Below are 24,989 nucleotides of genomic sequence, written 5' to 3'. Positions count from 1 at the left end.
GGCTGCTCCGCCTCCAACTATGCAAGCCATATTTCGCCCTTCCAGCCCTGTATTGATATTGGCGAGGCTATGCCAGCCTCCCACATTGCGTATCTCATCGCCGATTGGACCTTGGGCAATATGAGTAATATCCATGGACCATGCAAGTAATAACTTGCGTCACCAGCCCCCGGGAAGAAGCCAATTCCGACAGGTCTCCAGCCCCAATGTAGCCTGTCTGCCACCTGACACGCGTCCACTACTCGTGCTGCTGAGGCTCTGACTCTTCCCAGCTGAAAGCCACCTGGCCCCTGGGCGCCCTGGTGGTTAATAAGTACCTAGTTATAGGTAATGTGGCTCTGGACCTCCGGCTGTCTGGCCACAGGCAACGTGAATGGTGTACACACCCTCTTGGAGGCTCGTACATATGATGATAAGAACCTGCAAGTGCCCATTGTTCATGCCACCCCACTCAACTCGCACCTGTGCACATTTTGCCATCCGCTCAACCCTGGCAACACAAGACATAAAGTAGTTGCCATGGCCGGACCTATCCAAATCGGAGACATTATAAGGTTAACTGAGCTCGCCTGGACCGTTTGGAATTACGGCTGGGGATCCGAGCACAATGCAGGTTCGTTACCATCCGCCAAGTGCTTGCCTATGTGCGCAGTATTCGTGTAGGCTGCCCAAGGACGCCTGCGAGGCTGCGTGCCTCCATCCTAAGACATCGCAGCTGCCCCGCTCCTTGACCCAGACAAAGGCAAGGGATTCTCTTGCTAAGCCGCCCCCAATACTAACTACGCCATCATGACATGTAAATTACCATCCAGTTCTAGCCGTACTGATGATATTTACAAGGCTATAATTATAAAGCATTCGGCGACGATGTGTCCAGCCTGCACGATAGCCTAGTGAGGCTCGAAAGTACCATCACGAGGGCCCAGACGTCGCTGCGTTCACATGGAGCCCAGAGCACCGATATCCTCGGCGGCGACAGACGGTCGCTCACGGAAATTATTGGCGACTACGAGGCTACACTGGGCGAGTGTCACCAGCTCCTCGCCAACAATCACCGGTATGCACAGACAACGGGTCCTGCCAGGAACATCGACTGGAATCTCAACGTCATGCCCCAGGTCGAGCATCTGCGCGGCCGGATCAAGATGCACAACTCTCGCATCTTGCACCTACTGAAGCCTTTCGAGATGTGAGATCCTACCCCCATGACAAGAATCGGGCTCAAAGGCTGACATTTCATGCGTCCTAGTGACCTCATTAACAACTTCCACGGAGATCTGGCTCGGAGGATCACAGGACTGCACAGCGACGTCCAACGAATCGGCAGGAACATAAGCACGCTCATTGCGCAGAACTATCCAGAGGTCGCGCATGCAATCGATCAGCGTTTGGAGCAGGAATTATATTCTGTTAGCATCCCGGACCCGATGTGGGGAAGGTTGGAAGCAATGTTTGAGCGTGATGGACCAGAACAGCCTGCGACACTTGGAGAGATGACCGACTGTTTCCTGGTTCACTTTGAAAGTAGCACGTGGCTTTTACCACACGCCTCATACGGCCCACGGATACGGCCACCTGTCTCCCAGTATTTGGCCCTTCTCAAATGCCAATTTCTGATGGACAGGATAAAGAACACGACTGAGTTGCGGAACCCGCGGAGGATGTCACACTGGCCTGGTTATGTCAGTGCTCTCCAGGAGGTAAGTGCCGCATTTGATTGTTTCCTTATATGTACTCTTTCCATTCCCCGTTACGATGCTAAGCTGTCTTGAAGGACCTGTCACACCAGTGTTCTCGGTTTCAGGAAGAGCTCATGGCACCCGATATCCTAAACTGTGGAGATGAACTGCTGGAAATTTGGCCACCAACGCAACAAAATGTAACAATAGGCCCCCAAGTCGTAGGGCCGTCGTATTGTGATTTGTTAGAGGTGTAAGTAATTCGTCCCTCTTGGGTCTATAATAATGCTCATCTGAAGGCATAGATCATTGGCAACGGACCCGCAGACCCAAACCTGGAGGAAGATAAGATTATTAAGACAGGTTGGGTTTGGGCACCGGTTTCGAATAATCGACTGTTGGGGATATAATGAACAGCCGCCAGTTGAAGAACCAAGAGTGGTAGACTTTGATATTCGCACTGCTAGGCTCATCCCCATCTATGCAGACCCGGTGGGTAAGGGGGACACGCCTCCGCCGCTGGAGCTCGTTCTTGAAGAGAATCACAACCGTTATAGTTATGTATTTCTTGATACCAAAGGCCTTCTGTTATTCCAGCAGGCCGTAACAGGCTTCATGGTCGTGGATAACTACATGGAGTGGGTCTTCCTAACGCCCGGATGATGTGTTGATGCGTTCTAGCTAACTGAGATATTAACTAGACCCTCCGCGAACGTTGCCTTCATTAGGCCGAGAAAGGAAGAATTATTTGAATATGCAACTCTCCAGCTATGGATACCGTCACCTATCACGGAGCAGACTGAGGTTAGCGGAGAAGGAGAAGGTAGGCGACCCAGCTGGGAATCCCAGGAGTCCGCACCATCCAATCTCGACTGCAAGGGACGGACAAATAGCGTTTTTTCATACCAGTCCAGCGGCGATGCCTCTTGCACGAGCTGGAGCAGCTCAATGTCCAAAAATACCACTGCCGTCAGACTGCAAGCAAGGGCCGCCAGCACTGATTACGGCGTAATACGCCGGCGCCCGAGCAACCCGCTGCTTGTCTTGTTTACCAGGGACCCGGAGTCGTCGGAACGCTCGATTGTAAGCATAAAGATCGACGGCGAGACAAAGCCGAACCCGAAACGCTGCAACTGCCACAGGTCTTTGCACTGCGCCATCACCACCATTGAGCGGAGGGACGGAACGCCGCCGACTCTTTTCGCCAAGCGACTCGAAAATTCTCTTCGATGGGATCTACTGCGACTGCCCACGGCGCCCAGTAATTGGGACGGACTTCTGCGCGTCAGCATCCTGTTCCCCACTGTGGACGCACGGCACAGGTTTGGCGGAAGCCATTGCACGTGCAGGACGGTGACTGAAGGCGATGTCGATGTTTGTTTGTCGAAAGGGCATCAGGGAATGCTAGGAATGGTAAGGGTTTATTACCGGAGGCAGATGGTGCTGTGGCAACAACAGAGGGAGAACCAGCGGGAAGTAGACGACAGGCCAGGACAAATGGGACTGCGATTTTCTCCTGAAGATCGGCCTGGCAGTCGTTGAGAGAGTGTGGATATTATGTGCCCGTATGGTACCTTAGGTAGTATATGTAATCGTTCCCACGCCTTATAATAAACGCCGGCCTCTGCAATCCTTTGCGCCCTGGTAGCCCTGAGGAGCAGTCTTCCCACTCCCAGAGGAGCCAAGCACATGTTATTAGTTAACTCATGGGGTTCGGGTCTTGGGAGCTGCCACATGCCTAAATGGGATGTGACCCAGTTTAAGACGTGCGTCAGGGCAAACGGGGAATGGCATCCTTCCATGCCGGCATTTCGCTGTGCTGCACAGCGGAGGAATAATAAGAGATGAACGTACAGAGAATACTGCGTTCTACCGAGGGGCCCTTTGTCTTCTTGGTACCCCGATCTATTGGTCTTCAATTCTTCCCGGTCCAAGTTCACTTCCGACGAACAGCGACGCACCACCTGCCATGGCCGACACGGAGGCGCCACTCGTTCACCCACCTTTGCTTCCGAGCGTGACTGGCTACCTGGTATGTAACAGCATACTCGGGTTTGTGTCTCTGGTCATTCTGGCGTTGCGATTTTGGGGGCGCGTAATAGGCCTTGGCGTGGGTGTGGATGACTGGCTTATCCTGGTGGCAGAGGTACGTTAACATGCCGGCACCTAGATGGACTCGGTGCGTTTTATGATGCTAACCAGTTGGTCTTATTAGCCACTGGCTCTCTGCGGCGTGATATTTCAGGGCATACGTGAGAAATCCCCGTGTAAAGCGTGATCTCAACGGCTGGAATACTCATGCGACCTGAGGAGTAGACTCTAGCCTGGGCATTGGATATGATATGCCAAAGCACCCCGAACGTGAGCCTTTCCCTGATTCCCCTGGCTTACACAACATCTGCTAACGACAGAAAGTAATGGCAAATATGTCACATATGCTCAAGATAATATATGCTCAACAGATCGTGTACCTTGTTGCGCTGGGCACTATCAAGGCCAGCGTGTTGTTCTTTTATTTGCGTGTCTTCGGAGCCAGTGGACTCACGCGAACCTTGACTTACGCCACCATGGCCCTCGTGGGGATGTGGATGGTGTCTTATATCTTTGCGGCCAGCTTCCTTTGCAACCCTGTCAGGAAGTCATGGATGCCAGCCATCGATGGAAAGTGCGGCGACCAACTCGCCATGGACGAGAGCATGGTCATCACCAACATCGCCACGGATATTGTCATCATGGTGCTTCCCATGTATACTATTTGGAGACTCAAGCTGCGTATGGTGGAGCGGATGGGGCTGATGGCAGCCTTTTCGCTGGGACTCGCGTGAGTAACCCCTTTGGTTCCACGAGCTCTGCGCATGTTATCCATGAAAGCTGACACGACCGATACCCAACAGCGTCGTTGTCGTTAGCATTTTCCGAATCATCTACATCAGTTCGGCCGATCTAGAAACCAACCTGACGGGGACGCTGCCGCTGTCCATCTTCGTCTCGCAGATTGAGCCACTGCTGGCCATCATTTGTGTTAGCATCCCGATGCTGGGGCCCATCTACAAACGATACCGGCGACACAACGGCTCGTCGCGCCTGTATGATATGCGGGGCAGCTCGGGGCTCCCATCAGGGCCGTCAAGCAGCAAGAACAGGCGCCATTGGGAGATGGACACTATGCAGACGACGGCTGCAGCTGGGCGGCAGAACTCCGACTCGCAGAGCTATGATGCTGCGAGCTCGGATAGGGATCTGAGCAGGGCGGCTGCACCTCACGGGATCACGGTCCAGACTCGATATACTGTGACCAGGGACTAAGCATGGTACCTAGGGTGGTGCGACGTGATACGATAAAGAATTTCAACGTGACGGGCCACATTATGATGGCATGGGAATATGAGCTGAGAGGCGGATTCGTCAGCGAGTCAGCGTATATATGGGAATCTTGAGGAGCATGGTTACACACTATTACGACTAGCGGACACAAGGAACGTGGAGTCAATACGAACACGAACATTACCTATGTATACAGAAAGACATGGGTAGAAATTGATGCCAAATAATATCATTCATAAATAAGTAGTCATGTCATATTCCCTTTCTTGATGGCCGAGAGATGAAGGAGTATTTAATCGTTACTTTAGTATGAGGCATGGGTCGCGCTCAAAAGGCCGCCGTCCGCTAACATGATACTTCCCGAGACGTAGCCTCCAGCATGCGACGCAAGCCACAGAATAAGCCCGGCCATGTCCTCAACGGTCCCGGGTCGGCCCACTGGCAGAAGCGCCTTTGTTGCGTCCGGGTTGGAGTTTAGGAACTGAATGAGATGGTCCGTCATATCAGAGGGGAAGACTGCTTTTGTCAGAAACTGGTCTTGGAGAACAAAGCGAAATATAAGAGGACACTTACTTCCTGGTACAATCGAGTTCACCCGGATACGGTACGGCGCCAGGGTTGTCGACAACCTTCTGACCAAGTCATTGGTCCCGGCCTTGCTCGCGCCGTACGCAAATTTGCTTGACGCTGCTCGCGAATAAGCCGAAGCGCTGCCCGTAATAATGATCTGGCTCGCCTGCTTCACATTGCCGGCGGCATTGCCCGCATCCAGAAGCGGTAGGAACGCGACCGCGGTAAAGTAAGTTCCCGAAACATTGGTCGTGAACACGGCGTCGAAGTCGGCCACCTCGGGCGCCCACAGCAGATCGTACGCCTCCTTGAGAGACGGGCGCGCCGCAGCCGGCTGGCCCGGGTCGAGCGATGCCGGGGGCTCGGGGCCTATGACTCCCGCGTTGGCAACGACGAGATTGATGAAGCCGCCGGTGAGGGGGTGCTCTGCGATGGTGGAGACGATGCGGGCCAAGTCGGCCTTGGAGGTTACATCGCCTTGGATGGGGATAATTTTACCATGTCTCTAGAACAGGGTTTCCTTGTTAGCCTCATTCTTGCGAGGAAACGATCTGCAAGGCGGGAGAAAGGGGGAATCGATCCATTGAATCCAAACAAGGAAAGCATACCGCTTCATTCTTGGCCGCAGCCTCCAGTTTATCCTGTCGTCGGCCGATAATGAACACTGTGGCCCCATTCTCCTCCAACGCCTTGGCCATCATCAGGCCGACTCCTGCAGAGGCACCATTTGTGTTCAGTACACTGCTTTGCACAAAATGTAGTGCACGGAACTGTGGACGCACCGTTGTGGCCTCCAGTAACCACTGCGACAAGCCCGCTGACCCCGAATAGGTCCTGCGGGTTAAGAGATGGCTGCCAAGTCGAACCCATGGTGTCGGATAATCAGTTGCTAATACAGGTGGGATATGCAGTGACGAGGCGACTGGTTCTGGGCAATAGATTAGGTATGAACGATTCAAGCTCATACAGTGAAAAGAGTAAATGACGCAGTATATTCAAGCGGCCTTCCTTGAGGTACGGAGTACCCTTATTCTATTTAAGATAATCCCATAATGCCATTTCTAGTATTAAAAGCCGAGATTAATCCATCCGGGAAGCACGTTTGCTCATGCAGAACAGGAAGGATCCGATGGAATCATCACACCCTTGCAAGACACCTGCGTTATCTGGACATTGGCTGGGATGGTCAGGGAGCGCGACTAAAGATCAGCGTCATGGATGCCTATCTGCCCCGCGATTCAACTTGGCGAGCATTTCGCACTCCACTTCCGGTGGTTGCTAGAGACGTTGTTGCCGAGGGCATAAAGTACAAACAACCAAGTCGTGTGAGACGGAAATTTTGTATACCAAGCCCGATATTCATAGGATGCGACGTAATATGTGAGAAAGGTCTTGCCCGTGCCTTTGAATAAGTCTGATCATACTGGACAAATAAGTCTAGCGACATGATACTAATTATGGGAATAATGTTGTGGGGCTTGGGGGTGTTCGGCTGCTAAACGGTTTATAAGGTTACATATATAAAAGACCTCAACATTAATAGGAAAAATGATGCTATTCATAAGTCCTGCCCCTAGTTTATGGAAGACTTGAATATTCAGGAGCTCGGGAAAATGTGGCCGAATATCAAGAAGAAACTACTAGAGATTGCGAAATACCTAGTGCCATATGAACTGTGCATGCAGTATCTAGAGAATTATTCCTACTCTTATCGGCAAAGATCTTAGCGTAGTAATAATGTACTGGGGCTATAAACCAAACATTAGCTTCATATAACACCACGGGTATGTAGATTTCTTGAGCACTTCAGCAGAAGAGTGGCATCGAAGCGATACTACATCAAAATGGAGACAATCAGGAATAGAAATCAGTACTCCGTTCCTTTTCTAGTTGTCCACTTCCACATCGCCATCCATGTTGGTATTTCACACATCCAGTACTCTTATGACGTATTATAACATATCACTAATAAGATTTCCGCTTGCTGGGGCTCCAATAAGACGGAAGGCCGCCCTCTAAGGAAATCTAGGAGTCGGAGTACTAGAAAGCGGTGAGACTCGGCAGACCTAGGGGCGAAGAGATCATGTTCATAGTTAATATGTCGATTTTTTTTTACCGCAGGCTCTCAACAGTCTAGATGTAAGGCTGCGAGATGCTAGCGAGTCCGTTATGTTCAGAGTTAAAGCATGACCGCCTAGAAGCTCTTTAGGCTTAAAACATGTAGACATGGGGAGTTTGTTACAGTGACGAGAAGCACCAGACTGAGTGCCCTCCGTATAGCTCTGAGCACCACCTTAGGACATGATTTAGTGCATATTTGGAATAGGAAGGGACGAATGATGGGGACCTGGACAACCTCTCTTCCGGAACCATCCAAGTATCTACCACTTATATAACCTGGATATGTTGTGCGTATCCATCCAATATAGAGATCGCTGTGTAGCTTATGGAGGACTTGACCCGGCCCATCATTAACCATGTGATGGCCTCACTGCATGTCATTCTCATAGCTCACTGCCCATAGTATCAACATTGGAACGAGCTACAGGACAGGGTATTGCCACAACACATCATCCATATCCCCAGATAATATTCCCTCGCCGTGATGATGAGGGAATTCCCAAGTACCATGAGTCAGACAGCTTCCCCATTACAAATCTGCGTCATATTGGCGGGATGAGCTCGAATCGATAACCCCCGAGCCAAGCTCCATAGGTGCGATGCTTTCTAATTATGGAGTTTAATGATGTATAGAGGTAAGAGGTTTTATTTTCGTCTAATGGTTGGAATAATTTAGCAGAATAAGCATTCGCGGCTATTCACCTTGACTCCAGTCTATACGAAGGTTACGAGTTACAGGGATGTACTGCATCGGTACCTGTTGCTGCTCAACTCAAATTCAACAACAAATAATAAAGACGACCGCTACGGATAGAGAGTTAGAATTATTAAATATAGGATTTATAAAGGTATATGACTCGTGATGCCTATAGTAAAACTTCCAACGTGATTGAATGTCGCTGACTTGACCCTTGATTGCTAGGAGGAGGTCGACCAAGTGAAGGGCAGTGATGGATGTCTACATATCTAATTAAACCCTCCATAGGATACCCTGTCACATACCGTGTGCTTACTCCCCAGCTGGTACCTCGTTGTTCCGTACATCCTGTCCCATCAATCCGAATTCACACAATTTGATACCAGGGAGCCTGGAGCAGCTCCATCGATCCATGTCTAATCTACTACTTCAGTATAGTGAGTGAACCATAGGCGGAGACGGGCTTTACAGGTGATCAGACATCCCCGCAGCGAGCTTATTATACCTACCCATACGAATGAGCATATGAATGATGAGAGCAAAGCTCAGGGTAGAGGTCTGAACCTAGCAGAAATCGGCGCTCTCGACAGTGCTGTTGGTGTCAGGGTCCCAGAACACCATCATGAGATGTGTAGGAGCAAGTTTTATGATCTCGTTTGGCGTTGCATTCCCGCATTTACTCTCTCATTGGTCGTGAAATTGTTCAAGGGGTGATCAAGAGTGTGAAAGAGCTGCGCCAAGCGGTGCAAGGACAGAGAGGGGACGATATGTATATCCTGGGCAAAGCGCTCGTCTCTTTCATAACGACTCAATTAGGGCCAACACAGAAGCCGATTTTGACAATATGCTTAAATGTGAGTAAGGTCTCCGCGTGTGAGTTGACGGTAAGTTTGACCAAGGACTTGCAGGAGCTAGCCTAGCATGAATTGCACAGACATCAGGTGCAGGCTCCGTACCCCCGTTGGTCTGCGAAGTCTCAAGTGTCCCATGCCGATGTATAAGATGGATAATTAAAGCTATGCGAAAGTTGGATATCGATGATCTTGGCTGGAGGAACGCTGTGTGATGTGATGGGATGGGATTGAGGAGGAGCTCACCACGTCGCGGGGCGTAAAGAGTGAGAATACCACGATAACGCGACTGACCGTCTGCCAATCGACGGCAAAACAGCCCGCGTTTCGACTTGACGCGTTTAATTCTGAGAGGCCCCAGTTGTGTGTGGCGTCTTACCGTATTTCGTGAACCCGCTGGCAATCTCGAACGGGGTTAGCTTGGGGCCTCTTCAGTGTGGCAGGCCGCCTCGCAACCCTGGCGAGGCAGACTTGGACCATTGAAGATGCCAAACAGACGGCCCCTTTATGTGCGGCTGAGAAGTGTAATCAATCTTCCCTGCCCAAATTCAGGCCCATAAGCAGCCATCAACAGCATACAAATCACTCGCGCGCATCGAAGATGCCGCTCTTTAATTGACCCTAAGGGCGCGCGTTCCTCCGCCAAGGCTTCTCTAGAGGTCGCTCAACTTCAACATCTCGTGCGGCTTCAACATCAAGACACGATGGGCATTACCGAGCGACGCGGCAATTTAGGTGGCGCCTATGCGCCCGTCAATGGGTCTGGAGACCAGCGGTCTTCAGTCCAAACAACTCATACGACAACATTCGCCAACCCGGCCCAACCACATCCAGCCTTTCTCACTGATGGAGGGCCAACCCTCTTCCTGTCAAGCGTAGGGGAAATCATGACTCGACGAGCGGCGACAGTCAAGTTGATCTGTTCCATCTGTGCTGCCATAGTCACGCTTGAGTGCCTCACCGCAGGCCTCGCCGCCAATGCTTCAGCAAACATGAGCTCCTCAACACCCGACTATCCCCAAGGAATCATCATACTCGCGGTTGCAGGTTGCATAGAGATCATCCCGTTGCTCATTGCGGCTTTTTGTTTCCTTTTCTGCAATTACCACCTCGTCTTTTTCCTTAGCATCGCCCTCATCGCACTCTCAGCCATGGCCACCGGTGTATATGGGATGGTCATCATGATCATGGGCATGAATAGCTCCGTGTGCGAAGATTCTACCAGATGCAATGAAGCTCTCACAAAGGGCTTGGCCGGATCATGCTGTAGGACCTTCTTGACGTGAGTCTTGATACCACTGCCCCGTCTGTCGGCCGCTGCGTTGCTAACATCACATGCATACCGATAGTGCTCCCATTTGCCTGGGCCTTACAATCTGGTATTTCTGCAAGTCTCGAAAGGAGTTGAAGAGATCCCAAAGGCAGATGGGGCGCCAACTTCATCGACTGCGTGACACACCAGACTTGGACCTCACGTATGTACATGCACCGAGGGAGTGGCCATAAGTAATAACTTTTATGGCAGACGTCAAGGTGGAAGCTGAGGAAAGAATGAGCATCATGGGCCATATTGAATTTTTAATACCCTGCGTATTGGGGCCTATTTGGGTGTGTTTTAATTGTGAATTCGAGCGATATATACGTAGACTCGACTCCTATGGTGAGATGATGCAACTAAGCTCATGAGGAGGGAAGCAGAACATGGTAATGACAGCAATTTATTGACTCGCATAGCCCGGTGGAATAAAGTTCCCAGTATCAGAAGGTTCCTCATAAAGATATTAGTAGCATCGTGCCCTAATGAGCTGAGATTCAATTAAGATGCTGACGCGGGAACAATAAGCCGCGCTGATGGACAGGGGACACCCGCCGCGATGATACACTAGCCTAATAAGGCTCTACTAGCTCTCGCCACAGTCGTTAACAGCCGCCTGACCCTAGACTCCTCCCATGGCCCCCAACTGGTACTGGCTAGAGTCATCAGTGGCTCAAATCCCCTGCTTATTCTACCCCAACGACCAGAGTTTCGCCCGCCACGTCCGTAGGTTAGCTTTTTCTTATAGGGATTTGAAAAGGAGGGGGTGGGCAGGTACCGTAACAAGTTTGATCGCAGCACCCATGCCGCACTTTTACGTTGAGATTATGTTCATATTCGATTATGCATAATAGGACGCCTGATTACTACCAGCCCATTGACAGCTGGGATGTTTCTTGTCAGAGGAGATCAGACGCAAAAGTCGAACAGGCGCGAAAGCCCTGTCAGAGTCAAAAATATATTCAGAACCGGGAGATCGAGGAGAAATCACCTCCAATCCCCGGTCATTGTTGAGATACCTAAACCATCACGTTCATATTAGTCCAACACTCCAATTGGCGATCTCGCTCATATACTCAATCCCCTTGCTAGCAGTAGCGCACTCTCTACATAAGTATTAACAAGGAGGCTTTGGGTCGGGATAACTGTATGTCTTTTCATTAAATAAACTGACCATCGTGGAATGAATCCCGTGCGATAATACTACGCGAGAAAGCAAACCCAGGTCCCTCATTACGCGACGAATGCTGATTGCAGGGCCCACGCGACCAACAAGCCTTGACCGACGCCGGGGACGACTATCCTAGTTCCGCGCCTCGATTCTTTAGAGCTGATATTTTCCGCGGCGCGGGGACGACAAGGATAGGCATGCCACCAGTGCGGGCACTATTTCTTCTCTGAGTGATCATATCGCCCGGTCTCCCTGATTAAAGATCGTGTCGGTGGCTCTTCGAGCTATGGCTGACCTGTTGAGTTAATAGTATCCTGGTGATAGGGGCGATATTATAACCACGACAAGAAAAGGGCGGGCCCGAGACCCTGAGGGTGGGGACGACTCCGTCCAGACCCCTGAGAATTACACTGGGATGGCATTATCATCGATAAGGCGAGCGTCCCCTCTCTCGAGTCTTCATACTCGGCATTTTCACGGCCGCCATGATTGACACGATACCCGTCGTGATCCTTGCCCTAGTTACTCTCGCTACGGGATTTTACATCGCGAGGAGGAGCGGCGGCAAAGATGATGCCAAGTCAACGCTTCTCAAGATTCCCATCATCGGCGACTTGCACGGCTCGCCAATTGAAAAGGCCCTGCTGAGGTGGGATGCCTGAGCCAAGGAGAAGGGCGCCATTGCGACACCCAAGCTATTCGGCATCGTGCCCATTGTTGTTATCATCTCGAGCGAAGCGGTCACGGAGCTTCTAAGCAAAAGGAGCGCGTGGTATAGCAATCGGCCGAGCTCGGTGAGCGTCGAGATGATCACAGGTGCGGGGCCAGGACAGTCCAAGTTCACCCTGATGCATGATATGGATGATGTGAGTCCAAATGAAGATATATAGGCAGGGAAGTGGTATTAGGCATAGACTAACAATTGCAGCATCTTCATCTTCACCACTGCATACTGGCACCTAGTCTAGGCCCTGTCGCCGCACCAAAGTACCAAGCCGTCATGGAGCTAGAATCCAAGCAGCTCCTCGTCGACATCATGGGTCTCATCAAGACCGGCACAGTAGTCCACAGCTCAGACGTCTACTCTCTCCTCGAGCGCACACAGGCCAGCAACATTCTTGCACTTCACTATGGCATCCGCATCCCCGCCATCTCTGAGTCCCTGTACCACGAGGTGGTCGAAATCCAGAAGAAGGTCACTCACACGGCAGCCAATCCAGGTCTTCCAGATTTCATCCCCCTACTGCGCCATCTACCCGCTTCACTATCACCATGGAAGATGGCGGCGGACGCTCTGTTCGCCGAGCAGACGGAGCTATACATGCGATTATTGAGGACTTAAGATTTCTCGCCCAGGTAGAATGCGACAAAGCAGACAAGGACTGTGGCAACGAAGCACGCTCCCGAGGGCATCCCTGATATTGATCTGGCCTTCACCCTGGCGACGAGCATCCAGGGGGGTATGGAAACTAGCCCCCGTGCTCTGCTCTGGCTCTTTGTAGCTCCCATCGCTGCGAACAAGAACTTCATGGCCCGAGCCCATGATCTGCTAGACAAGATCGTCGGCCGAAACCGGCTGTCCACCTTTGCGGACCGGCCTAACCTGGGCTACCTCGACGCCATCGTCTCAGAGCTCATGCGCTGGAGGCCCATTTCCCCCGGCAGCATCCCCCGCCGTGCTGACAAGGCCAACGAATTCAAGGGCATCTCCATCACCAAGAATGCGACAGTGTTCGCCAATGCTTGGTCCATCGGTAGCGACCCGGAGGCCTTTACCCCCGAGTTCGGGCCGCTGGACGACTTCCTCCCAGAGCGCTGGCTCCAGGGCGAGCAGATGGCTCGGGATGTCACCAAGCAGGGTGAGCTACGCATGTCGCTCCCCCGACCGGTGTTTGGCCAGGGACGGAGAAGCTGCATGGGGAAGCGCGTGGCCCTGGATGGGAGCTTCATGCAGATCGCGGCCATGATCTGGTCGTTTGACTTTGAGCTTGTAGACCAGGTCAACCCCATGGATATGGTCGTCGTGGGCTTCATGACAGAGCCGGCGCCTTTCCGCTTCAGACTCAAGCCGAGGGGTCTGTGGGTGGCGGATGTCGTCGCGAGGGAGTTTGAGGCGGCAGACAAGGACCTGGGGAGGCTCATGGGGGGTGCGACGGACGTTGAGGCGGGAGTGCTAGGCACTTCGGTGTCGTAGTAGATATAAATGCATTGAAATAGATACAATTACATATTACTCTAACCAAGTCCTGTCGGTAGATGTGTAGCGCCTTGGTTAAGATGGAGCGACCATATCGGTGGTTGTGGGATGTCATGTCGACCAAAGTTGGAAATCACGTACCGAAATATGTGTTGGTACGACTAGCTTCTAATTTAGCCCAAACATTTCATTCATTATTGGATCAGAGAATAAATCAATCATAGAGTCATTATTCAACCTCATCCAAGTACTTCAGGAATCTCGACCATGTTTGCTCCGGCAGGACGCAGGACATCCATACATTTCCGTCGTGATCAGCCCCCATAACGACATGGAGATGCAGCATATAAGGCCCATCTACGCTTCCTGGATCTGCGGAATGATAATATGTCGGGTGCCCCCGCTTCCTCCCTGGAGTATTTGGCCCTTCTTCAACGATGGCAGGGCTAAAGTCAACCTTGTCAAAGAGACTGGCCTTCAGCCAGTTGGACATGAGTTGAAAGGACATATCCTTGTCTCCAAATAAGACGTTGCTGTTGCTCTTTCGCACCGATTCGGCAGACAGGACCGAGTAGGCCTTCATCTGCTCCTCGGTGGCTTGTGTCATGATGGACTTGCGCGATAGTAGGGCAAGGTCCCCCAGAGACATCTCGATGGCCCTGTCTGCGGCACACTCCAGGAAGACAGCAGTTGGCGAGTTGCCCGCATACGAGACACCCGTCTTGAATGCCGAGGGTGCGCGAGTTCGAGGATCGAGGGCCATCATGGTCATGATGGTGCGGGTGGATCCGGGAGGCTGGCTCTGCGCATTGAGGCGACAAGCCAAGGCGGCCAGGACGTCTCCTTCAGAAATGAACAAAGGGTCTCTGCCATCTTGAGATAGAGCGACGTCTCCATCGCGACCCGTCATCCCAGTTCTAGCATGGGCCATGAGTTTCTCCATCTTGCCCTTGGGGATGCAGAGGATGCGCGACTCAAGGGCCGTGCGCTTTGACTCTAACAGTGTCCACAGCCCCCAGTAGGCGAGTCGCCAGCCCGTCAGCTCCCTCCCGGCGAGTATATGCTTCTCCAGCGTCGGGGGATCATAAAGGCCCTTCATGCCATCTTCATGAACCCCTCCAAGCGGAGGCACGTAGTCCGACTTGCCCGCCAGTTCGAGGCACCAGGCGTTGATGACGGCTGTGAATCCGAGCAGGTCGGCTGTCATGTGGGAGTGGCTGACCCCGACGAGTGTGCCATCTTTGAAGGTGTTGACATGGAGCGAGAATTGTGGCCTATCGCCATTGATCAGGTCATCGAATGACGAGGGCGACCCCGGCCCCATGGCAAGGGAATTGAAAGCGCGTGGGCCCGGAAAGGTATCAACTTTGCCGGTAGCCCTGGGAAGCTTGGATGCTAGGGGATGCTCATCGAGGCGCATGTCAAACAACTGCTTGGTAAAGTGCACTGGCGACCTCTCGTTGGTGAAGGGGCGCGGGATACGAATCTCCAACTTGCCATCCTCTTCCTGTCCGTCGTCGTCCTAGTCAGTAAATAATAGCAGAAGGGGGGAGGGAGGAGATGAAGACTAAAGTGATTGCCTACACGACGTCTGTATCTGCCACCGAGCCTTTCCCAGCCCTCACGCTGGAAGACGCGAGACAGCGAGGTATGGAGCTTGTCAGGGTCCAGTATCTCGTCGAAACGGAACATCCACACCAGGATGCATCCGCGTAGCGCCGTTGTCCCGTCGAACAAATGCACTGGGACGATCTCATCTGTTGCGGCAACGGCTGCCGTCACCTGGAGAGGCGGGGCCTTGCAGAAAGGCAGACGTGATAACAGCCATGACATCTTCAACTGAAGTTTTGATGCAACTTTGCAGTGCGAGAATGGAGTGCTGTTGGACCAACGTTCCATGTGTCCAGGGATCCAGCCAACAGGGCACAGAAGGGGGGATTAAATGCAAAGCGCGGCGCACCCACCTCTGAAGTACATGTACCTAGCACCATGGCCTTCTTTTTTTCTCAAACGGCTCTAGTAGACACCTAGGCATCCGCTATGCAGTCACCTAGATCTGACATGCATAATTCACGGGTTGGATCCTTCAACGTCCTGACACCACCACTGGAGCACACCCCGCACTTTTCAACCAGGGAACTTCCAAGCTCTATGCCAGCACTGGGAAGGACCAGGCTTACAATAAGCCTGTATACGAGACCAAGGCGTGAGCAGCGGAAGATGATGACATTTTCAAAGCCCCAGCAATCGCTAATCTCTCGCGTAGTAGTGTTTACGAGCAACACTCTAGCCCATCGTCGTCTCACTTACATCCGACCATCAGTACCTACCCCCTACCCTAGGGTCGTATACTCCCACTGCGTGAACAAAGGGTCAGCACAGTTCACGTCAGTACAAGTAGTATCAGTGACTTTATTAGACAATCCTCATGCTTATCTGAGATATTTTATCTCAAAGTTGTTCTAGGATGAGTCTCAAGAATAACCCAACTAGACTCCTCCTACTTCTCCAACCTATTCATCTCCGGTTTCTTCAAATCTGCCAACCGAAGTTGCATCTTGTAGGTAGGATTCTCAACAATTTCCTTTGAGCTAATATTGTACCCACGGGAGCGGTAATTCTCGGACAGCAATAGAGCAGTGACAATATCTCCTCCAGAGTCCCACATGGAATAATCCCCGTCCTCCTTTGGACTCTCTGGCAGTAATTCAAGTTCTTTCCACGCTTCGAGCACCGTCTCCTTTGACTGTGCCGATACCGAATGCTGACAGTCATTCAAAGTCTCCGACGGAGGGTCCGAGGTGCCGACAAGGTCTTTGCAACGTCCGGTGACTGTGGGAATTATGTAGCGGGAGTCTAGAGTACTGCTAAGAGCGGCTTCCACTTGACCGAGATTCTGCTCCAAGGCAGAGGGGAAGAGCTCCAAGATTTTAGCAAAGGCCCGAGAGATCCAGCGAATCTGCTCAGCTGGAAAGGTCAAGGGAGAATAGCGCAGCGCAATCTCCAACTCCTCCCGGTCCGGATCGGGTGTTGCTATTAGATGTATATCGGTCGAGTCTCCCAGCTGCCCGTTGACCGACAGTTCACAGTCAGTGTCACCAATCTTGACTGTCTTTCCGATTGAGGCGTGGTTCTGATAGACAAGAGAAGTGCTGAACCGCGTCCAAGACGGCCACGCCGTGCAGTCCCTGATGATAGACCGGGTACCGAGATGATGATGCGGCATACCGGATGTGTGTAGATCGTGGATTTGACCAACCAGTGAGGCCAGCTCCATGCTGGGATCAAGGCGTGCTCGGACAGGCACCTGGTTTACGCAGGGTCCTCGCACTTGGTCGACCCCAGGAAGCGCCAGGTAGCGGTTGGCACTGACCTCCCCAAAGACGACGTCTCTTATGCCGAGGGCATATGAGAGGAGCAGGGCCCAAGCTGCCTTGACAACGCTCGAAGGCGTGGCCCAAGATACACATGTCATGTTCTTGAGTGGCACACGTAGCTCGATCTGTTCATCTAAGGGGTGGCCTCGCATCGCTCCGACGACGACAGGTACCAAGTAAGGCATCGAGGTGCCTTGTAAGACCACGCTCCAAAACTCGTGTGATTTAGACGCGTCTAAAGTGTTGGTGTGAGATACCCAGGAGTGAAACTGTAGCCCATGTGAGAGAGGTTCTCCTGTGAATGCTGCGTGGAGATCCCGAAACACCAACCCCAGAGACAATGCGTCATACAGAGCGTGATGTATCTCGAGACGCATACGCTTACATTTGTCGTGGGTATCAGAAACTAGATGGAAGCAGGCCAAAGGGTCCCCTTGGCGGAACGAAACCGCGTGTGAAAAATCCCCATCTCCTGTGTCGTCAATCACCGTGTTTGCAGGGCCGTCTTTTAGAACAACCTGGTAGAGGCGTGAACCATGTTGAACAAACTTTGTGCGCAGTATCGCATGGTGCTTGACAACTTGCTCACAGGCATTCCGGAGCCTTGCAGCATCAAGACTGGGGCTACACTGCAACACGAAGTCGATGTAATACCCTCTCCCACCCATCTCGCCCACAGCAAGCATGACAGCCTGTCCATCCGTGGCTGGAACAATGGCTTCTACATTATGCCTCTCCAAGGACTGGATATTCAAGGAACTGAACCGGTTCAGGATGGCTGCTGCTTGCTCACTGTCTAAATTTACTTGAGCTTCTGCAGGACCGAGCTTGGAAGTGCCGTTGTGAGACTCTGATTTGACTGCAGCATCTGCAATGGCCACCAGGGGCGTATTCTTGAGCAATGCTGCCGTGGTAGTTGCCACTCCGCGCTTTAGACACTGACTGGCTGCCTGCATTGCAAGAATGGAATCCCCCCCGAGTGAGATGAAGCAGCTTTCACATCCGATATGGGCCTCGGGAATATTGAGCACAGACGCCCATACTGACCGCAGCACCTTCTCCTCTGCCGTACGTGGTGGAATAAGTGCCTCGGCCAATGCTGCATCCATAGCGGCTCTCGCTGGCGACAGGTCTTTCTTGGTCTTCAGCCACTGGGTAACTGAGACTCGGTCCAGCTTGGCCGATGCTGTCTGGGGCATCTTCTCAACAGCTAGCCATACAGTAGGCACCATGTACGGGGGCAAGTTGAATCGTGCGTGGTCGCGGATGGTGCGGAGGTGGCGAGTGACAGTCTCTGCGTGTTCGCCTGGGATCTCTTGCAACAACCCCTCGCTTGGCAAATGTTCGTCAGCCAGGGAGACCACAGCAACTAGGTGCGTGCGGCCGTCTATGATCTTTGTTGTCGTGACGACATCTCTCACCTCGCCAAGGCTCCCAAGGACGCTCTCGAGTTCTCCAAGCTCCAGCCTCTGACCGCGAATCTTGACCTGGTTGTCCCGTCTGCCAATGAAACAGATGCTGCCGTCTGGATTATAGCGAGCTAGATCTCCGGTCCGGTAAAGACGCCTATTCTCATCTTCACGGCCCAAATACAAGGCCCAGGGAGGTGGCTTGATGAAGGAAGCTCTGATCTTCGCCTCATCGCCCAGATAACCCCGAGCAACGCCGGCGCCGTCAATCAAAATTTCACCAACAGCTCCAATGGGAACAAGCTCATCCGTTTTCTTTGGGTTGGCAATCCATAGGGAACCGTTGAGGGGTGTCCCAATGGTCTCTGGGTAGGGAGAGTCCGGTGTAAGTTCTGCCATGGCGCTGATGACGGAACCCTCACAGGGGCCCCAGCCGTTGATAAGACGCAGGCATTTCCCCCATGTCCTGGAGGCATCTGGAACAAGTGCTTCGCCGGCGGATATCAACATCTTGACGCCAGGCACGTCATTCGGCGAGAGGGTACGAATAACGGTAGGGGTCAGCCACATGCAATCGATCCGGCTGGAGTTTATAAACTGAGCCAGTCTCGAGTTTCTATCCTCATCCGACGGAATGCAGAGACATCCCCCAAATAGAATCGCCCCGAACGATTCCCCGATGTGGATGTCCCACACGTAAGAGGCAAATTGGAGCACGCGTTGGCCGGGCCGCCAGTCGAGCCGTCGAGCGATATCTCGCAGCGAGGATGCCAAGTTTCGATGCTCGAGCATCACACCCTTGGGTACCCCCGTGCTGCCGCTGGTAAAAATGACGAATGCTAGATTTCCTGGGTCGCCTAAATCCTTGACATCGAGCGGACTAGTGATATTAGGGAGTCCCGAGATGGAGGATTCGCTGACCTCAATGACATTTGGTGCAAGGCTAATCGAACTGTCATACTCGGCGGAAGAGGTCAAGATAATCTTTATTCCTGCTGCAGAAATTACTGCCGCCTTGCGTGTAAGTGGATCAGCTGTGGAAATGGGAACACAGGCACCCCCTGCCTTCATGATCCCCAGCAACGCCACTACCGTCCAGAAGGACTTTTCAAAAATGAATGCCACGAGGGACCCATTAGATATGCCCCGTTGGCGAAGAGTATGGGCTAGACGGTCTGATATGTCATCCAACTGGGCGTAGGTTGCACATCCATCCCAGGCTTCCACTGCGGCAGATGCAGGATGTGCTCTAGCCTGGGCACGGAAGAGGTCGTGGATACAGATCTCATCCAATTTTGGTAGGGCATGGTTCCATGACCGGATCTCGCTTAGATGGGAAGGGCTGAGTCGCGGTATCTTCTCGAGCTTCGTTTGGAGGGGAGCCTCTGTCAGGGACCGCAAGAGGTGCTCGAACTGATCCAAGATCCTTCTGAGCTGCTGCTCTGGGATGACTGTCGGATCAACCACAGCCTCGACCGAGACACCGCCATCCTCGAGATCAATACTTAGCGACAGGGCAAATGCTCCAGAGGGCTCTTTCATGTCATCGTATGTCACCTCAGATGCCTCTTTGGGGTCGTACCAACGCGGACGGATATTCATCAACGTCTGGAATCCCGAGGCAATCCGGGCGGCATCGCTGACGGCACGGATTCTTGTCAGTCCATATTGTAGAGAAGGTTCGATTTGGAGTTGTCGGCGAGCAGCCGCTCTGTCCTTTAGGATTGCTTCGATAGTCATGCTGCTCTGTAGATTGACTTGGACGGGTACAATGGCAATTGTTGGCCCTAGAGTAGTCTCAGCCGCAGGACAAGTGGATGTGCGGCCGGAGAGGACTACTCCAAAGGCATTGCTGTCGCTGCCAGTGTAACCAGACGCTGTCAATGCCCATGCTGCCTCTATAAAGGAGGGGACGTGAGCAGGAGAGACGTCTGTGCCGATCCTATCCAAGGTTATCCCCCGAGTGACTGTATGCGTTCCAAAAGGGACATGACCCGGATCAACTCTAGGAAAGATTGCAGGAGCACCCTTAAACCGAGAAGCCCAAAATTCCCTTGCTGCAGAATCGTCCACTCTCAGGCAGTGGGCAACAAATTCTTTGAATTCTGCACGCTTCTCCGGTTTGCGGCCATGGTATACACTCATAATATCATGGAACAATGGGGTCAGAGACGCGTGGTCCATGATTCCGTGGTGCATCGTCAGCACCAACTTGCATCCGATGAGTGCCGTCCGGAATAGGGGAGTTGCGAGGCCCAGCGGTTCCGCTTTATCTTGATGAAGGTACTGTTCCAAATTTTGACTAGCCGGTAGGGTCCGTGTATAGTGTTGTTCATTGGTGACAACTTGGACCAGCCCCTGAGCACTATCGACGAGCCGTGTGCGTAGGACGGCGTTGAGCGAGACAACATGCTGCAGCGACGAGCAGAACTGATCCTGGTCAACAGAAGGGGAGAGGTTCAGGATAAATTGGAATATGCTTGCGCCAGCGTGGATTGTAGACTCGGCCATTGTAGCAGTCTGGAGCGGTGTGCAGGCGTAAATGTCATCGATCTGCTCAGGGGACACATTACAAGCGGCCGCAATGTCGGCCAGCGACTGTTGGCCGATCTCATGGCGTGACATTATTGAGGGCACCACCATGTCGACAGTCTAATCGTTGGGAACAATATTTTGATAGATCTATGGTTCGTTTTCCACTTGAGTGGCACTGGGATAAGGTTTCCTCGGACATTGTCTGCCACTTCGAAGTTCAAACCCATCGCCCATACTCATCATTAGTTACATAAGAAATGCGTGACAGTCTGGGCACTGCGTGGATCCTTCCGAGCATGAAAATCGAGCACCTATACGGGATAGTTGTATATCTGTTGCAGCACAGCGCAGGTACATGTACCTGTCAGCATTAGCCCCGTTCATCATGACGATCCTCGATATCTCCCCCGCACAGCGAAAGATATCGCCAACCAGGCATGACACTGCAGCATTGAAGGATTGGCCATCCAGGCAACCACGACATGCACCATGAATTAAGAGGCATTTACGAGCACACAAGTCACCGTGCAGGATATACGGACACCATTTGGTATAGCATGTATGTCTTGGTGGTCAGACCGGCTGGGGGGTGCCGACGTCATCTCCGAGACCGCTCTCGTGAGCCTGCAGGCAAATGTTAGCAGCTAGATACCAAAAGTCTGTCGCGAGACGTGATGGTGCGGACAATCGAGCAACCGAAAGAAGATCAAGTGTCTTGGGAAGTTGAGAGGAGTGTTCTAGGCGAGTCCAACATCTGGGGACCGGGGCTCTCCACTAGTCCAGGCAACAGCCGATTGCACCTTGCAAGTTCCCAGGGCTAAAACAGGGAAACATGGTTTGTCTCGAGACTGTATTCTGTTGCAGCATGCTGGGGCGGACTCCGTTGACATGTTGGGAATGTTGATCACCATGTGCAGTCAGTCAGTATGGGCTGGGGGGACAAGCTGGGGGGACAAGCTGGGGGGACAAGCTGGGGGGACAAGCTGGGGGGACAAGCTGGGACCCCCACGAGCATGCATCATGGAGCTTAGCCGTTGGAGGATCTGAGTTACATAGTTCCTGACACAATATATAGTACAACATGCAACTGACGCAACAACAAGCAGGAGGGGTGCCCCAGACAAGACAAGGGGTCAAGTCAAGGAGACGAGGAGTCAAGGAGTTCAGGAGTCAAGAGACCCCGCTACCCCGCGCTGTGACCCTCGGGATCCGGAACGGAGGCCCCACCCCGAAAGGCCCGGTCCATGATACTTGCACTATTGAGCACCGAATATCACATCATGGCCTCGTCCGCGTACGTACCAGCGACTTGGGGTCCCAGCCGAAGGAAGCTATCAGGATTACCTGCGTCCTTAGCGTCTGGTCACGGGATCATGTGCGCTGACCTGCAGGACTAAGAGCGAATACCTCACCTCCAGACTGCCACATGTGTGACATGAAAGATTATCCCCCAAACGGCGAAGCTACGCCAGTGTTGATCGTGATGGGAGGCCTATATCTACCTCTGACCCGGGGTCAACTACAGCTCTGAAATCGCATCTAGTAGTAATCAAACCGTCTCGAGGAATTGAGCAACCAATCTTGATATTTGACATGCCAGACCGCACACCGATTGCCGTCGTGGGCCTTTCATACCGCGCTCCTGGCGTCGGACGCAAAGGCCTGTGGGAATATCTGGCAGAGGCCAAATCGGCCTGGTCCAAGGTTCCCGCTGACCGATTCGACTATGATGCCTTCCATCACCCAGACAAGGACAAGGCCGGGTGCATCGCCGCCGCCGGAGGTCACTTTCTGCCCGGCGATGTCTACAGCTTCGACGCCCCTTTCTTCAACCTCCGGACTGAGGAGGCTCGCGCCGTCGATCCCCACCATCGCATGCTGCTCGAGTGTGCCCTAGAGGCGGCTGAGAGCGCTGGAATTAGCTTGACAGACCTCGCTGGATCCAACACGGGTGTCTTCTCAGCCATTGGGTCCCCCGAGCATGGCCACATGCTTGGAGAGGACATGCCTGCCTCTTCAACGTGGACATGCGCGGGAGGGGCTCCTTGTATGTTCGCCAACCGTCTGTCCTACTTCTTTGATCTTTCCGGGCCAAGTATTGCCCTTGATGCCGCCTGTGCTAGCAGTACGTATGCCGTGCACATGGCCTGCCAGAGCCTACAGGCAGGAGAGTGCGACTCTGCCTTTGCGGGTGGTGCTGCTCTGCTACTTGGGCCGGGCCAGTGGAGCTTCCTCGACACAATGGGGTATAGTGGCCACTACCCCAATTTCTCTCCTTGTCTTTAAACTCACCATGTGCTGATAGGGCGCTCTCACCAGAGGGCAAGTCCTTCTCATACGATATCAAGGGCTCAGGCTTTGGCAGAGGTGAGGGTGGCGCGTGTTTGTTGCTGAAGCGCCTAGACGACGCAATAGCATCTGGCGACCCAATTCACGCCATCATCCGCAATTCTGCCTGCAATCATGGTGGCCGGTCGGATGGAATCACCATGCCAAGACGGTCCGCACAGGAGAAGCTGCTCCGACGGGTCCACCGAGAGGTGGGATTGAGCCCGAGCGAAACGCCCCTTGTTGAGGTATTGTCTCTACCCATGATAGGATGCTCTCATCATTTCTAAGCCATTATGCAGGGTCACGGAACAGGCACCAAAGTTGGGTATGTTGGTGAACGCACGCCCTGACAATGTCAGACTGACCAACTATTAGCGATCCTATCGAGGCTGGTTCGTTCACGACAGTCCTTGCTGGCCAGCGGACGCCCTCTAACCCTCTATACATTGGCTCATTAAAATCCAACTTTGGGTTAGTCTTATTAATTATTTCTCCTCTCCTCAGCATTCCCATCTGACAGGCACATATAGACATCTCGAAGGGGCCAGCGGCATCCTCGGTATGATCAAGGCCATTATGATGCTGCAGCACGGATACGTTCTGCCAAACGCCAATTTTGAGAGGTTCAATGAGAGTATTGAAGGAAGAGAACGCCTCAGAGTAGGTGATCTTGTTACAGCGTTCCCAGTGTCGATCCTATGAATGTTTATAGCGGATGCTAAACATGATTCAGGTGGCCCCTACAGTAATGCCATGGCCAGTTAATGAGCCAAGGCGAGTCTGCGTGACCAATTTCGGTGAGTATTTACCTTGAACAATAACCAAAGACTTGGAAGGTTTCAGGCAGCTGATGTGTTATATGCAGGCTTTGGTGGCAGCAACTCAGCCATCATTCTTGAAGAGAGCCCAACAGCCACCCGCAAACTCATCAATGGCAACAGCCATTCAAACAGCAATATCACCAATGGCACACACATTACCAGCGGCAACTCTGAAACCACAAATGGTACCCATTTCCCTACACATAACGGAAACGGGGTCCTTAACGGTGTTGGTGATCAACCACCAAAACGCGTCTATGTACTCTCGGCCAAGTCGGAGAACAGCCTCGCTGCTTACTTGTCTTCTTTCCAAGAGTACCTGGATACTTCTACAACTGTAGATGGATCCAGCGCATTTATGGAGAACCTTGCCTTCACGCTCGGCCAACGTCGAACTCACCACTCGTACAGAGTAGCAGCCACGGCAGACTCGCTGGATGGGCTGAAGACGCAGCTAGCAGCAGCTAAGCCAAGAAAGATCAGAGATAGAGCTGTCGCGTTTGTGTTTACCGGACAGGGTGCTCAGTAAGAAGCCTTATCGTACCTGGTTATCGTAAATTGAATCGGCTAACGGGTCCAAGACACGCACAA

The 24,989-nt window shown here is 52.5% G+C and overlaps 6 protein-coding genes across 6 annotated transcripts; 3 read left to right on the top strand and 3 right to left on the bottom strand.

Annotated features, from left to right (window-relative positions):
• Positions 1-789: 789 nt before the first annotated feature.
• ACO1O0_008520 (uncharacterized protein) lies at positions 790-1,193 on the top strand (the record flags this gene model as incomplete). Its single annotated transcript, XM_083197884.1, has 2 exons — positions 790-796; positions 856-1,193. 2 exons carry the CDS (start codon positions 790-792, stop codon positions 1,191-1,193), a joined length of 345 nt encoding a protein of 114 aa, XP_083047352.1.
• Positions 1,194-4,246: 3,053 nt separating this feature from the next.
• Positions 4,247-4,985, top strand: ACO1O0_008519 (uncharacterized protein; the record flags this gene model as incomplete). The annotated part of the gene is made up of 2 exons (XM_083197883.1): positions 4,247-4,500; positions 4,574-4,985. The coding sequence occupies 2 exons, from the start codon at positions 4,247-4,249 to the stop codon at positions 4,983-4,985; spliced, it is 666 nt and encodes a 221-aa protein (XP_083047351.1).
• A 322-nt stretch (positions 4,986-5,307) lies between these two features.
• Positions 5,308-6,443, bottom strand: ACO1O0_008518 (SDR family NAD(P)-dependent oxidoreductase; the record flags this gene model as incomplete). Its single annotated transcript, XM_083197882.1, has 4 exons — positions 5,308-5,519; positions 5,577-6,078; positions 6,182-6,285; positions 6,440-6,443. The coding sequence occupies 4 exons, from the start codon at positions 6,441-6,443 to the stop codon at positions 5,308-5,310; spliced, it is 822 nt and encodes a 273-aa protein (XP_083047350.1).
• Positions 6,444-12,589: 6,146 nt separating this feature from the next.
• Positions 12,590-13,922, top strand: ACO1O0_008517 (cytochrome P450; the record flags this gene model as incomplete). The annotated part of the gene is made up of 3 exons (XM_083197881.1): positions 12,590-12,594; positions 12,692-12,923; positions 13,089-13,922. 3 exons carry the CDS (start codon positions 12,590-12,592, stop codon positions 13,920-13,922), a joined length of 1,071 nt encoding a protein of 356 aa, XP_083047349.1.
• A 360-nt stretch (positions 13,923-14,282) lies between these two features.
• On the bottom strand, positions 14,283-15,758 carry ACO1O0_008516 (uncharacterized protein; the record flags this gene model as incomplete). Its single annotated transcript, XM_083197880.1, has 3 exons — positions 14,283-14,354; positions 14,383-15,447; positions 15,510-15,758. 3 exons carry the CDS (start codon positions 15,756-15,758, stop codon positions 14,283-14,285), a joined length of 1,386 nt encoding a protein of 461 aa, XP_083047348.1.
• Positions 15,759-16,425: 667 nt separating this feature from the next.
• ACO1O0_008515 (putative NRPS-like protein biosynthetic cluster) lies at positions 16,426-21,336 on the bottom strand (the record flags this gene model as incomplete). The annotated part of the gene is made up of 3 exons (XM_083197879.1): positions 16,426-17,427; positions 17,791-20,588; positions 21,078-21,336. 3 exons carry the CDS (start codon positions 21,334-21,336, stop codon positions 16,426-16,428), a joined length of 4,059 nt encoding a protein of 1,352 aa, XP_083047347.1.
• Positions 21,337-24,989: the final 3,653 nt, after the last annotated feature.

This window comes from Amphichorda felina, assembly GCF_050947745.1.
Source record: "Amphichorda felina strain 45539 chromosome Unknown scaffold_8, whole genome shotgun sequence".
Taxonomy (NCBI): domain Eukaryota; kingdom Fungi; phylum Ascomycota; class Sordariomycetes; order Hypocreales; family Bionectriaceae; genus Amphichorda; species Amphichorda felina.
This window is presented reverse-complemented; position numbering and strand designations above follow the sequence as displayed.